Here is a 13296-nt window from a genome sequence, read left to right on the forward strand (position 1 = left end):
AATAGTGAACAGTGGAAAGGACTTTTGTCTAGGCTTCCCAGAGCCTGGTCTGGACAGGAAGAGACCAGGTGTGCCTTCCCTATGGCCTCAGAGTGGTGATGGGGAAGTGTGGTCCACCAGGCCAGGTGCGAAACAGTACAACCAAAGCCTGTTCCCTAGGAATCTGCTACTCCCCAATTTTTATTCAAGGTTCCTTCCCTCCCTGACTTGCTTTTGGAATACTGATTGATATAATCAAATCAAGACATTCAAATTTATCTTATCAGTGATTGGTTTTGGAGGAGGCATGTGACTTGCTATTGTCAATAAAGTAGAGAAAATTTTCCAGGAGGATTCTAAGAAAGAAACTTCTCTTTAATAAGAGTCAGATGAAAGTAAAGAAAGAAAATCTTTTTTACTTTCACTGGTTGTTGCCATATTTTATAACCATCTTATGAGCATCCTAGGGGTAGCTGGGGGATATGCTGAGGATAAGAAGGCAGGCAGATGATGAGATCTGAGTCTTAGATGATACAGTTGATTCTCTGAGTTAATCAACCCAGGATCCAAAGTCCAAACTCCTTATTATATGAAATAATAAATACTTTTCATGTTGAAGACCTTGTAGGCTGAGTTTTCTGTTACTTGGCATAAAAAGCATCTGAGACAGACCCTGGACTTCTGCCTGCAGCCTTACACACCTGTACATGAACTTCCCCACACGTGTGCACACACCATCAGAGTTGCTCTGGCTTGGGGCCTCCCCGTCTCCTCCTCACCAAATCTCTACTTTCCCTGACTGCACGGTGATCTCTCTCTAAGCACTGGAAGCTGAAGCTGTAGGCCCCTTTCACGCTGTCTCTGGTTCCTGAGGACTGAAGGACCTTTCTTTAGAAGAAGAGCGATGAAGAAGGAAGAGGATCTCTCTTGGCTGAGAATACATTTTACCTAAGTCCCTGTCCAAGGCAACACAGATATCCACAAGCTGGGATTAGAGAAAGGAAGCAATGTCTGTCTGGTGTGCACTGAATTCCTGAGGATAGCCAATGTCCCAGAAAAATTTCTCTTCACTATTTTTGTTCCTTGAAAAGCCACCAAGCTCTGCCCTAAGAGCAAAGCTTAAAGATTTGCCTTTGTCTGCTAAGATGCAGTTAACCTGAGGAGAAAGGAAAATTCCAGAATGATTGAGCTGGGGTGGTAAGGCAGATGGCACACTACACATGACCAAGGACCAGTGGAGGGAAAAGAGAGAGAAGGAGGAAACGGAAGGTGCCGAAGACAAGCTGGATGGACAGAGGGTTTGCTGGGTGCAGGCTGTGACCCTTGCCACATGCACAGACTGTTGCCATCCAAGAGCTACAGTAACTTCAGTATAGTGCCGGGGCTCCTGCCACCAGAGGTGACAAGCTGCAGCAGTGACTGGGGCATCTCCTCATGCCATGCCATTGCGTCTACATGAAGAGAGCAGAGAAGCCCCCACCGAACCAGTTAGAACCTGAAGAAGACATCAGACCTTTATGGATGAAGATGCAGAGTAGGTGCTAACCTAGTGGGAACTGGGCTTTGCTGTGTGTGTGGTTGGGGGAGCAGTTGACCCCTTCTGCAGCTGGGCACAGAGAAAGCCTCTGATGTGGCCACACAACAGCACAGAGCCCAGGTCCCCACCAGGGAATGAAACTTCATGAGCACCACACTCTGCTTCTCAAACCAAAAGCACTGGAAACCCCGGGGGGGTTGGAGAGGGGAGAGGTCACATTATTCTTTCTAGACCCTTTGACCAGAAAAGGTTGGGATTGTGTAACTGTGTTGTTTGGAAGACCGATGTTCTCAAGTTTAGTGTGTTTCGTTCTAGTTTCCATGTTTATTTTATTTGTCTTTTTGCCCCGAGACCACGGCCTTCTTTGGGAATTATCTTCTAACATGAAAGATAAGGAAAATCTTGGGAAAGATATTGAGAAATTCATGCTATCAAAGCCTGTTACCTCTTGAGGATATCTTGGTTGTCATATGTCAGGTAACTGCGGCCAATAAACTGCGGGATCTCGATGGCTTCGGTGATGGCTGGGACAGAACAGAAAACAAGTTATGTAGCATGTCTGTCTCTCGACCTCTCACTTTCTCACCAAGAAAGCCAGACCCTGAAATGTCACATTGAACAACTTCCTCCTGGCTGCACACACACTTGCACACCATTTTCTTCTCCCTGAAGGCTGGCAGTCCCTGTCACTGGCCTCAGCACTACTGAGAAGGTCTTGCAATGTGCTGAAACTTGAAGTGCTCCCAGTGATTCCTGGAATCCAAAGAGTCGGGCTTGGGCCATGTGGGGAGCAGCTGGGGATAACCCCAGATCATGGCCAAGCGAGGCCGAGAAAACAATCCCTAAACAAGGCCCACAAGGATTTATTTAATGTGAATCTATCTAAACCCCTTTAGCTATGACCTTGAGAGGTCGATGGGGGAAATGCAGTGTGAGACTTTGACTCTTAGTTTATATCATGTTCCAAGTGTGATATTGCAGTCTTCAACTTGATCTCACGAAGAAGCAGGGAATGTGGGGGAAGGGCAGGCTGATTATTCCCATTTACAGAAGAAGGAAACAAGACACGGAAAGCATCAGGGATTTGCCCAAGATCATCCACTAATGCACCATGAACGGCTAGCTCCCCTTAATTCTGGCTCCTGGCCTCTCCTTCCTTTACCATCTTTTAGAAATGAATTTCCTTCCTCCCAATTTCTCATCACTTTTTTCCTGAGGAATCTCCCTTTACACACACCAAAGGAGCAGGACAAGCCGCCATGTTGCTGTCACAGATTGGGATGAGGTGAGGGGATTTCTGCAAGAGAGATAACAGCAATATCTCTCTTCCTCTTTAGAAAGATACAGAAACAATATTTTAAAGAAATTAAAGTGCAATAAATCTCATATTAAAAAAAATGTGCTTGCACTTGCACTCCATTTGTGTACCATGAATTGAAATGCATTCTGCTATCTTGTACAACTAAGTAGAACAAATAAAAAAAGGAAAAAAAAAAAAGAAAAAGAAAAAGAAAAAGAAAAAGAAAAAGAAAAAAAATGTGCAAAATGAGAGACTAACCAGCTTACAAAACAATTACAGCTTCATAAAACAAAAGCATTTCACACAAAGTAGGCACTGCCCTGAGGACTCCACACCAGGAGAGAAAGGTCTGATCATTTGACTTATTTGGAGATAGGAATGATGGGAGAGTTTCAACTTAACTTTTAGAGAGAAAGAGAAGGAAATGAGGAGGGAGGGAGAGAGAGGGGAAAAAAAAAAAAACCAGGAGAAGAGAGACCTGCAGACATTGGGCCTTCAGGTGTGAGTTCCTGTGTTGGCAGGTTACCGTGACATGTTCCCAAGGCCTCTTCATAAAGGGGAAAGAAGTAAAGAATGAAAGGAATATAAAGGGCTGGGGATGTGGCTCAAGCGGTAGCGCGCTCGCCTGGCATGCGTGCGGCCCGGGTTCGATCCTCAGCACCACATACCAACAAAGATGTTGTGTCCGCCGAAAACTAAAAAATAAATGTTAAAAATTCTCTCTCTCTTTAAAAAAAAAAAAGGAAAGAAGGAAGAGGAAAGAAAACACAAAAAGAAAAGAAAGAGAAATAAAATTTTAAAAGAGAACCCTGTGGGGTAACTACCCAAGCAATTTCTTGGGGGAAGGAACTTAGCAGAAAAATGAGGGGGGAGAGTGGACACGAGGAGAAAGCCCAAAAAGGAGAAAAGAAAATGCCGGGAAAGAGGAGGAAGAGGAGAGAAAGAAAGGAGACGCAGGTGGACAGGCAGCCACTGGGCAAGGGAAGGAGGGGAAGCCAAGAAAGAGGGAGGGAGCCCCCGGGACCAAGGAGGGGAGAAGATGGGAGGCTAGAAGGGGCTCCAGTGTGCGCAGCTGGAGGAGGAGGCAGGGGGCTCTTGGTGGGTCAGCAGCCCCTCATCCCAGGGAACTGAGAAGGGAGGAGACAGCACCCAGGCTGACTGACAGAGAGTCCTTCACACTAAACATAACCCAGGAGCCCCCACTGGGTTTGGCTCACCCCCAGGGCGAGAGATACAGCCAGGGTCCATCCTGCGGTTGTTGGCTGTGTCTGTGGGCCTGTGGCCAACAGTCGTCCTTCCCCTGGATTCTTTGAAATGGTCAGGACATGCTTGTCACACATCAGTTCTGCACAGGGCCTCAGGAGGGGTCCGTCTGTGGGAGCCGGGTCAGCTGCCTGCTAACTCAGGCACTTGCTGAGGTCCAGCTGGGAGACAAGTGTGTTCCCAGGGTCTGCGCTCTTGCAGGGAAGATTCCCACCACCCTGGTTGGTGTGTCCAAGACCCCGCCCCCCGCCCTCCACACCATGCACCCAGGTTCCCCCCACACGTGGTTGGTTGGCCTACACTGTGCCACCGCCTGGCCAGAGCCTGACCTGGCAGGGGCCCACAGCGCTTACTGTACTTACTATTGAGGCAGTAATTCCCACACTCTGCCCAGTGTCAGCATGAAAAGAACAGGGAGAATCAGCGCACACATTTATTATATAAAATCTCGACTACACATTGCTCATAGAGGGCTGAAAACCAGCTTTGCTCCTTCCCCCACAAAGTCCCCCCAAGGGTCCAGAATGGAATGTGAATGCAGGCCCCAGAAGAAACTGTGGAAATTCTCTCCTGGGCATGATTGGCACCAGCACATCCACTTCCCTTCCCCCACTGCAGCTTAAATGGGGAGTGTGGGGCGCCACACCAAGAAGTTTATGGCAAGCTGTCTGACACTTCTGGGGCTCCCTCATCTTCAACCAGCAATCTACTTTTCTTCTAAACCTAGAGAAATAGCTCCTTACTAGAGCTTATTCCTTGCTGGTGGCTTTTACTCCATTTGGCTCTAGGCTGCATGTGACAAAGGCATGATGAGCCAGTCTGCAGTCTCTTTTCTCCCCTAGTGGAAAACATTACCCTAACCCCCTCCCGTTCCCCTTTGCAAGATTCCAGAGACCTGTTTTTTGTTGTTGTTGTTGTTGTTTTTTTGTTTGTTTGTTTTTGTGATTAAAAACAGGTAAAGTCATTCTGCAGAAATGACACCATTGAATGCAGCATTAAGTGCCACCAGGTTCACCAGTGTGCATGGAGAAACAGTAATTCCATCCAAAAATGTCAAAGCGAGACGTGACCATCTGGCCCTTTCTGGCCCCTTGTGGTTTTTATATAGACTACTGTAAACATGATTACACTTTAATCTCACCTCTTTACTTTTTTTGTTTTTTTTGCATTCTTTTCTTTGTGGCTATGGTCTTACTGATGTATTAGTCAAAAGGTGTTGCTGTTATGCCCTGGCATTTATTCCTTTAAGCATGTGCCATTTAGACAAAAAAACCACGCCATTGAGTAGTGGCTTCCAAGCTAAAATTCCCGCAGCTCAAACAAAGTAAATTCCCCATTTAAGGAACTTAGAATTCCCAATATACTATATGGAGTTGAAGGGACAGCTGGCTCTGTTATACACCCACAGGCCTAGGAGGAAAGGCCACTGCTGGTATCCTGGTCTAGCTTCCCCACATCCAGGATGACCCTCGGCAACATTCCTGGTGGGACACACGGCCAACCTGATGCACACTTTCAGGATGGGCAGCTTGCTAATTCATAGGGCAGCACACTCCCTCTTGGACAGAATTCCTTATTAGGTTGAGCAACTCTAATCCAAAAATCTGTTCTAAAGTGCTGCAAAGCTTTGAAGTCTGACATGACACCACAAGCGGAAAATTCCACATCTGAGATCACCTGACGGGCCACAATCAAAATGCAAGGGCACTAATAATACTGCATAAAATTGCCTTCAGCCTCTGAATATAAGGTGCATGTGAAACATAAATGAATTTCACACTTAGACTTGGGTTCCATCCCAAGGTATCTTTTCATATATATGCAAATATTCTAAAATCTGGAAAAAAAAATTCAAAATTGGAAACACTTTGAGTCCCTGCCAGTTTGGATAAGGGACTTGTATTAAGTGGATTCTGTAGCCACAAAGTAAACAAAAAGACAAACTTTTTTCCTATATTATTAGCCCTTCAGCTAACTAAAGATCAGCATCTAGTCTCAACACACAAAATCTTCCATTGTTTAATGAAACACTATATGAAGAAAATAAATTCTTATACACTGGGACCAATAAAAGAGCTCAAAATCAGCCTCAGAAACATGATGTGAAACTAGTAAGTGTAGCATAAACTGTCCTAAACGTTGCATGAATGATACAGCAGCATCAATCAGGCAGGATCAGACTTTGAGGACTGCACGTTCCTGAGGAATGTATGCCTGAAGCCAAGGCTTCACCTCTGCTCTTGCAGCTATAGTGGGCTGAGCAGCCCACCTGCTGCAGAGAAACACCACCATCTAGCGGCCGGCATGATACTGCACCATCTGAGTTGAAGCTGTAATAAAAGGAAGAAAGGAAGTATGGGGGCTCAGAAGTTCTTTCCAGGTGACCTGGATGCTTTGGGGCAGGGCAAAACCCAGGAAGAATAGCTATGTCCTGTATCCCCCTTCTGGACATTCAGAACAGAGCAGAGGCTCTGAGAAGTACTGCAGAAGACAGAGCTCTTTGATTTTCTATCCAGATTCCCCAAATGAATTTAACCACAGACCCCTGCTCCCATTTTATGCATGTGAAAATATGTGTGTGAGAGGGTGTGGGTGTGAGCAGATATGTGGATGCACAACACCATCACTAATTCCTCAGAACTTAATTTCCTTTCCAGGTACTTTGTGAAAATCTGTTTCAGGTTATTAGTAATTTACTTAGAAGATCTCTGAGGGACTGGGAACCAAGATGTATAATTTTTGATGAGATGAGAAAGGAGGAAAGAAGGCTTCAAGGATGGGAGTAGAGTTTGGTGTGGGGGGAAAGCCTTGCTGACACTCTTCTGTGAGATGAGAAGGAGGTCCAGGGATTGGGGTAGAGGCAGGGAGCTGAAGTTCGAGGTGGGAGATGATGCCTACAAGTGAGATTACCCCAAACGGAAAGTGGGGAGGGCTCCCAAGTCAAGCCTAGGGTTCTACTGGTGCCTGACTCTGAGGCTAGGAGTTTGACTCCTTCTCTCCTGGTGAGTTCCAGAGTTGGGAAAGGTTGGATTTTGTGTAGTTGCTGATGCTGGAACTTCTGAGGAACTTCTCAGGAGCTGGGCAGGAGCTGAGGCCCACCTCTTTGTTCTGCCCCGATCTATCAGGAACAAAGTGGGGTCTCTAAATCATCATGGAGTCTGTGGGATGCACTGACTCTGGAATTTGTTTGAGTTTGTTTGGTCCCATCCTCCTGTGCTGCCCAGAAGTGAGAACAAGTGTTGGATCTCCCACTACAGTTCTGACGAGTCCAGAGAGGACCAGCCTAGAAAGGAGCACCTTCCTCTTGGAGAAACCTCCAACAGGGACTGGGTGAGGTCCGGCACTGGGAGCTGCTACAACTTTTTGCTCCATGTTTTTTTGTTTTTTGGTTTTTTTAAACTGGTTTAACTTCCAAGGAGAATACTAGGAATAGACTGTTGCTTTTAAAGCACGATTTGATTTCCAGGCAGAAAATCTCCCTCAGCTATTAAATGTATGAGGATCACTTTGCTGAACAAGACAGAATTCTAACAAATAAAGATGGCTTCTAACTGATCTTGGTCTTTCAAGCTATGAACACACTTTCAGCATGTTCTCTTCTTCTTTTCTTAACAAAGTTGAAATTCTATCAGTGTCAGTGTTGATGATAATTTTATTTCAGTCACATATTTGAGTGTAACTTCAAATACCTAATTCTCTATAAGATATAGTTGTTTTTTTTTTTTTTTTTTTTTGGTGGTGCTGGAGATTGAACCCAGGGTCTTGTGCATGCAAGACAAGCACTCTACCAACTGAGCTATGTCCCAGCCCTTACTATGTTCTCTTCTATTTCTAGGGATCTCTCTTCCCTTTCTTTCCAATCCTTACAAAGGGAGGAGATGCCAGTATTTCAGCAGTCTGCAGGATAACTGCCCATAGCTGTGTGCCTGCTGGGGCCTGGGAAGGCTGGCCCAGAGCCCCTTTAATCCTAACAAGTCATTATAACCTGGGAGGAAATTATGGGATTCTGGCCATACCTCCATCTATATGAGCCTTCCTAGTATTTGCCAGATACAGTATCTTGATTTCATAGCTGAAGGAAATATTGATACAAAATGCATGGCAGATGGGTTTGTTTGGATTTTAATCTTGGTTCTAGCCTGCATTGCAGGAAAAGAGGTCTGGATGCCCTCCAGTGTCCTCTGCCTCTGTTCACTCCCTCAAATTTTGCCAGGAGCCCAGGTCCTTATTGAGATCCATCCCATTGCTGTGGTGAGATCTGTTTGTTATTGGACTTGAACCCAGGTCCAGTGTGAGCACTTTGTATATCTGTTATGGCCAACGTTCTACAGCAGAAAACAAGCACTAACAAGTCAAGAGATTTGTAATGTTTTGAACAACCAATAAAAAAAAAAGTTTGGAAAAAAAAAGATCACATGATCTCTTAATTCCCAAAGCTAGGTTTTCATTTACATCTAGACTTTATATTTTAACTGTCAGTATTAGAAGCAAGCTTGGAATGCCTATAGTAAGATTGGAGAGTAAGGGAATTTAAACACTGAAGTGTGAAGTCAAAACCCAGTTTTCTGAATGAATAGGCCACTCTGGAACTAAATCTCCACAAGTGTAACCTATTAGCTCAGCAACAATTTGTTTGTTAGAATTGCAATTGGGATAATTCACAAGTGGATCATTTCCTCTTCTTTATCAAGGGATATATTGTATGATTTACTATGCAGATTTCAGAACTCATTTAAATACAAGACATATCACTAAGTCTTCTAATAGGCCTGTTATCTTTCATACTTTTCCAAGACTGCTGCAAAACAACTTCTCCTACCCTACCATACACCAAAGCTTCTACCTGTAACTTAAAGTTTACCTCTAAGCACTAGTTTTGATCAAAACAGGGAGCCTGGAAACAAATAGGAAAGGGAGAAAGAATGTATTCCTTTAGAGGCCACAGCCTTCTTTCTTTCAGATCTCTTTGCTTTTTGTTTTTAAACTATTTCCTGGGCAGGTGGGGCCATGTAGACATTTAGAACAAGAGGGTCCACAGAGCCCCACCTGATGGACATATGTGGGCAGGACTATTCTATACACAGGACCATGGCCTCTGCTTCCCTTAAGCAGGAACTCACGGCCTGTGACTCTGCCTAGCTATCAGACAAGGGCAAGATGAAAAACAGAATAGCTCACAGCACCTGCTGAAAGATTTTCTGCTTCTTACCTACAGTGATAATAATAATTGCTGGTGCGGGCTGAGAACTTAGCAAGCACTCTTTCAAATACTCTAAATGCATTTAGTGTACACAATGATTCTCAGTAAATACTATTGCTATGGCCATTCCCATATTACAATTCAGAAAACTGAGGCACAGAGTGGTTTGGTAACATGGAAAACAGCACTCTACAGAAGGACATGCATACTTAGCAACTAATGTGGCATTCACCTTTTTCTGTATTTGGGCAAGATTTCTCTTCACAGCACTCACCGATAGGAGTCAAAATATTTAGTTAAAATATTTACCAGACCATAATGCATAGGTTCTGGGATTGGGTCAGATGCATGAGTCCTGAAACCCCTGTTATATTGACTGTGAGACCATGAGGGGATTCTCAAAGAAGGACCAAGAGAGGTGGCTAGGGAAGCTATATGCCTACTGTTACAGAAGTACTTCAGCATTTAATTCTTATCACATAATTGTAGTAGTTTATATATGATTGTCCATTGATAACTTATTGCAGCCACTGATCAAAAAAACCACTATGATTGTACCAACTTCTTTTAAGAATGGTGATTCCCAACATTCTGTCCGTGGCCTCCACTCCCTCCAGGGAGCTGTGCCCGAGACCCTGGGTGTACCTTTCTGGCAGTGCAGGCCCTCGAAGCCCAAGGGGCAGTCGCACTCATAGCCATCCTTCCTGGGCCGGCAGCTGCCCCCATGGGCACAGGGGGCCCCCACGCAGGGGTGGGCTGCATTCTCCACATTCACACCAGACGTGAAGTCATGCTTCACGTGGATGGTTCGGTCATTCAGGATGATCTTGAGGGAGAGAAATGTAAAGAAAGTCAGAAATTGGGAAAACATCTTTATGGTCTTCTAGAGTTTCCTGTGGCATGAAAACCCAAGCTAAACATAGGGAAGTTTAGAAGAAAAGTCAAAAGAGCCCAGTTATTGCTTTAAGAGACTTATAAGTGATGCAGGAGCTGAAGGAGATCTGTTTAGTACTGGGAAGATCTACAGAGGAAAGTGTGCCTCTGATCCTAGAATACCACCTGAGAACGCAAAGTCCAGGTCCTCAGCCAGGCTGCAAGTAACATCTCCTGGGGGCTTTAAAGCACTTCCACTGCCCAGATCCACCCAGATCAGCTGAACCAGTCTCTGAAGGTGGGACCCAGTCGCTGTGCCTTTTAAAAGTTTCCAAGAATAACTGTGGAAGTAGCAGCTATGGCTAAGACATGCTGCTACAAAGTGGAGTAAGGAGAAGATCAAACTGAGGTGCAGGAGGCAGGAATCCAGGGGAGCCATTGCTGCTGGTGGAACCCAGAAAACTTCCTGGTGTACTTCCACCTGTTTTTGTTAACATCCTGTACTGTGTCCCCTAAAACGCCATCAACGGGGCCTCCCTGATGGCCCCATCCACCCCTGTGGTCCTCCCCTCCCTTGCTCTCTGCATCCCCTTTCCCACCCCTCACAAACTCAAAGCAAAGCTCAGGCCACACTAATCACTGCTGTGTGTGTATTTACAGAGTTCCTCCACACCTTCTTCCTGCAAGGTGGCTGTAACCAAATTGATGGACAGTTTCCATAGCAACAAATAAGTAGACCCAACTTCTTCCACCCCTGACCCAGGATGTGTATTTACTTTGAGTTGTTGCTAGCTTTGCAGATCTCAGAGACAGAGAGCCCTCACTGCCTGGGGAAGTTACAAGAGGTGAGCAATGGCACTTCTGGCCAAGGGTCCATGTGTCTGAGGCTGGCTTCACCCCTGGAGAGCACTGAAAGAGAAAACTTCTCCCCAGTGCCGAGTGGGATAAGCAGCTAGGGAAGAGCTAGAAACAATCTCCCCTCTGCCTGCTGCAAGTTTGAAGGCCTATGGAACTGAGCAGTGTGTCCTCAAGACAAGCCAGAACTGGCACTGTGCCCTGCTGGATATGGCACAGCCAATGACTCCATCAGAAGGAGGGAAGGGCAATCTTTCTAGAAAGTGAGAAGGGAACTGTTGTGTGTGTAGTGTGAGCAGAGTCAAGCCTGGGAAGGGTGGACAGAGAGGACAATGCTTCCTGTCGTCTCAGCCTGTGTCCTAAGTGGCAATATCAAGCATGATTAAACAGGGCCAATCCCACGCAGGGGGCGATGATGACCTGAACTGAGGTGTCACTGACATCATGGTTCAGCAACAAAGGGAAGCACATCAGAGCCAGCAAATGTTGTCACGGGCCCCTTTCCTAGGTTCAACACTGAGGTTTGGGATGAGAAGGACCCAGGCCCAAGGGGCACTTCAGGGCCGGGATGTGCAAACATGATGGAACCTTCTTTCACTGTCCCTCTTTCATTTTAGCCTCTCTCATACTTCATCTCAGGTCCAGCAATGGCCCACCCAGCACCTTGATTGCTAAAGGAAAGGAGGATGGAGCTGACACCCCCAGAGAGGAGATGCTCTGCTCAGATCCTTTCCTAAGCGTGTGGTGGTCCTGCAGGCCTGGGCTGGTGAGTCAACCTGCGTGTCTACTGCAGACAGAGCATGCCCTCACAACTGGAGGGATCATAACAGCCCCAAGAAAAGGAGTAGGAGACAGAAATGAGTGCCGTCAATATCTTTGACCAGCTTATTCTATTCTACTTTATTTTTGTTTTTTTAAGTGAACCTTCTAGGAAAGGACTCTCTTCATGCTCTTCAGAGCTTGGTTAAGTGACTGATGAGCAACAACTGCTCCAATGTAGGGGTGGGTGAGGCAAAGGCCAGAGAGATTCTTTGTTTGGCTGAGGAGTTGGCTGAGCAAATTGCAAAGTAATGATCAGAGCAGCCTGAGCCAAGAGCTGCTGTCCCTTCCCCTCACCTCCCTCCCTATTGTAGAAATATCCGTGGTGACCTGATGCCAGCTGCCTCCCTAGTAGTCCCATAACATTTTGGTAGATTTCCTACAAAAATTTATCTTCCCTGAGTGGCATTCATGAAATGTCTGCTGGACACAGACTTGGGAACAAGTTTTACAAGAAAGTGGGTTTGGAAACTATGCTGCGAACATTTTTTTTAAAAAAAACCTTTAAAAGTTTAAAACCTCAAAACTTCTTTATTGTGTAGAGTCAAAGTGCGAAAGCAGAGTCTGTACCTTCTGGATACTCCCACTGAATGGTTTGAGGACACCTGAGTTCTTCTTCACATCATCATAATTGGGGACTCCACCAATAAAAATGTCCGTGTTGCACTTAATCTGCGTGAAGCCTCCCTGCCAAGAGATCAGAGTGACAAATCACAACAGAACTTTAGAAGAGCTGGCCGAGATCAGCAAATGTGCCTTTGGTTCCCTGGTTGGGGATCCAAATGGTGGAGATGGCCTCGAGACCCGTCATAACCATCTGTGCTTGACTTTCCCATTGTTCCTGAACATGGACTTGGATGATGGAAGATTTCTTAACATCTCTGGGACTCAGTGTCACCAAAACAGGAATCATACCACCTACCTCCTAGGTGTTCCACGGCAAGCATATTCTGTGCTCCTCCAGCAATACCTCCCTGTTGGAAGATCGCCTCCAAATAGCCCAGCTCAGGTTGGGCCGTGTTGCTTGCTTTAGCAATAAACATGAGCAGAAGAGAAATGAATCCCTGGGGAGAGTCTTTGGAGTCAGAGGCTGATTCACCACACTCTTCTCCCTCCCTGTTCCTCCAGCCAGGGTCTCAGATGAAAGCTAAAGTGGATTACTGTGATTGGTGACATGAGCAAGAACTGACCCTTGTCCTCAGCTGCTGATGTTTTGGGGTTGCCTGTGACTGACGACAGCCCTGTCCAGCACATCCTGGAGGCTGAGATACTGTTTAGTTAGCACTTTTCCCAGAGTTGGATGCACATCAGCATTCCAGAACGAGGCTGTTGGGTAACTCAATAAGGGTAACTCAGAAGCCCTGATCAACAAGAGAAAGAGAGGCTGGGCACAGGACAGATGGTTGTTCCTCAAGACCAAATGCAAAGGCCACAGAGATTCTTTGTTTTCTCAATTCTCAGGGAACTTCC

The 13296-nt window shown here is 45.8% G+C and overlaps 1 protein-coding gene across 1 annotated transcript in view; it reads right to left on the reverse strand.

Annotated features, from left to right (window-relative positions):
- Egflam (EGF like, fibronectin type III and laminin G domains) overlaps positions 1-13296 on the reverse strand; it is a 175124-nt gene that overhangs the window by 12721 nt on the left and 149107 nt on the right. The window contains exons 17-19 of the mRNA XM_077795502.1: positions 12397-12513; positions 9925-10105; positions 1962-2040 (exon numbers count right to left, since the gene is read on the reverse strand). Of these exons, the coding sequence (XP_077651628.1) occupies positions 1962-2040; positions 9925-10105; positions 12397-12513 (377 nt within the window). The remainder of the gene's footprint in view (positions 1-1961; positions 2041-9924; positions 10106-12396; positions 12514-13296) is intronic.

This window comes from Urocitellus parryii, chromosome 1, assembly GCF_045843805.1.
Source record: "Urocitellus parryii isolate mUroPar1 chromosome 1, mUroPar1.hap1, whole genome shotgun sequence".
Taxonomy (NCBI): domain Eukaryota; kingdom Metazoa; phylum Chordata; class Mammalia; order Rodentia; family Sciuridae; genus Urocitellus; species Urocitellus parryii.